The sequence below is a fragment of the Aquila chrysaetos genome, chromosome Z (assembly GCF_900496995.4).
Source record: "Aquila chrysaetos chrysaetos chromosome Z, bAquChr1.4, whole genome shotgun sequence".
In the NCBI taxonomy this organism is placed as follows: domain Eukaryota; kingdom Metazoa; phylum Chordata; class Aves; order Accipitriformes; family Accipitridae; genus Aquila; species Aquila chrysaetos.
Window position 1 is genome coordinate 49,369,858 of NC_044030.1, and position 1,349 is coordinate 49,371,206.

The 1,349-nt window shown below is 35.1% G+C and overlaps 1 protein-coding gene across 1 annotated transcript; it reads left to right on the forward strand.

The window, feature by feature from the left end:
• Positions 1-444: 444 nt before the first annotated feature.
• Positions 445-1,349, forward strand: LOC115336480 (interferon epsilon-like). Its single transcript, XM_030003507.2, has one exon. It carries the CDS (start codon positions 530-532, stop codon positions 1,082-1,084), a length of 555 nt encoding a protein of 184 aa, XP_029859367.2. The 5' UTR covers positions 445-529; the 3' UTR covers positions 1,085-1,349.

Genomic DNA, 1,349 nt, shown 5'->3' on the forward strand with positions numbered 1-1,349 from the left:
TTCTCCCTGAATGAAAATAGGTAGAGAAAGCTTAACTGAATTTTGGAAGTATAAATCATGCTGAGATAGGATGGCAGTAGTATTCAGCAGGTCCCTGACCCATCATTGACAGTGTTATTTTATTTCAACATGTTCTTCCACTGCTAAAATATTAAGAAACTAAGGATATTTCTGTAACTTTTTCTTTTAAGTTCTCATTATACTTCCTGTAGAATTTTTGAGGGAGGGGGAATAAATCATCTAAGATATATGTAATATTCTAATATCCAGCTGAAATAAAAAGAAAGTGGCAAAAAAAAAAAAAAAAAGACAATGAAGTCATAAAGCAGAAAATGAAAGTGGTAAGTGTCAAAAGCATACACAAGGGGGAAAACCTTAAAAACCAAAAAATGATGAAAGAAAACTTCTCCTACAGAATAATTAGATTTCAAGATTTTGAAGAAACAGGAGCCTACGAATGACCTTCAAAGCATCCCAGCCTGTCTCTCAGAATTTATACACAGGAGGAACGTAAGAGCTTATCTTCATCATGAATGTTTTTGGCTTGATACCAATTGGCCTCATACTGTTGTGCACCACCACAATCTCCAGTCTTCAGTGTAATCACCTTCCTTTACAGCAAAGAAAAATGATCGAAAACAGCCTGCAACTTTTGGACAAAATGGGCAAAAAGTTTCCTCAACAATGTCTAAGAGAGAAAATGTCCTTCAGATTTCCTGAGCAGGTTCTAAAGCCCAGACAGAAAGAGGCTTTCAAAGTGGCCATTGAAGAGATCTTCCAACACATCTTCTATATCTTTAGCAAAAATCTGACTCTAGCTGCTTGGGATGGGACAGCTATAGAACAATTCCAAAATGGACTTTATCAGCAAATTGAGCAATTGGAGGCATGTGTAACCAAGAAGCAGACCCACTACTTTCACAGTAAAGAAGTCAACAGGCTGAAACTGAAAAAGTACTTCCAAAAAATAGACTGTTTTCTTAAAGACAAACAACACAACCTGTGCTCCTGGGAGATCAGCCGTGCAGAAATGAGGAGATGTCTTCAATTGATTGATAAAGTCGTAAGGAAGCTTAACAACTAAGGTACAAAGATTTTGACCTGACATAACTTAGCTTTAAAAATATTTATATTTATTATTTGTTCTATGATCTATCTTGTGGCAGTGCTTCCAGTTAATTTTGATTGTATTTAAATAATTATGCTGCTGAAATTTATTTTTGCAAATGTAATGCATTATTCAATGTACGTGAATTTTTCCCTTGGTAAGCAAGCTGTCTACCCTAGCTATAAATTAATCTATATGACTTTTTAGTGAGGGTTACTCCATAGGAAGGGATTATAATCTT

Bases quoted from the DNA above. Each gene is read 5' to 3' on its own strand.
- LOC115336480 (XM_030003507.2), top strand. From the start codon at position 530: ATGAATGTTTTTGGCTTGATACCAATTGGCCTCATACTGTTGTGCACC.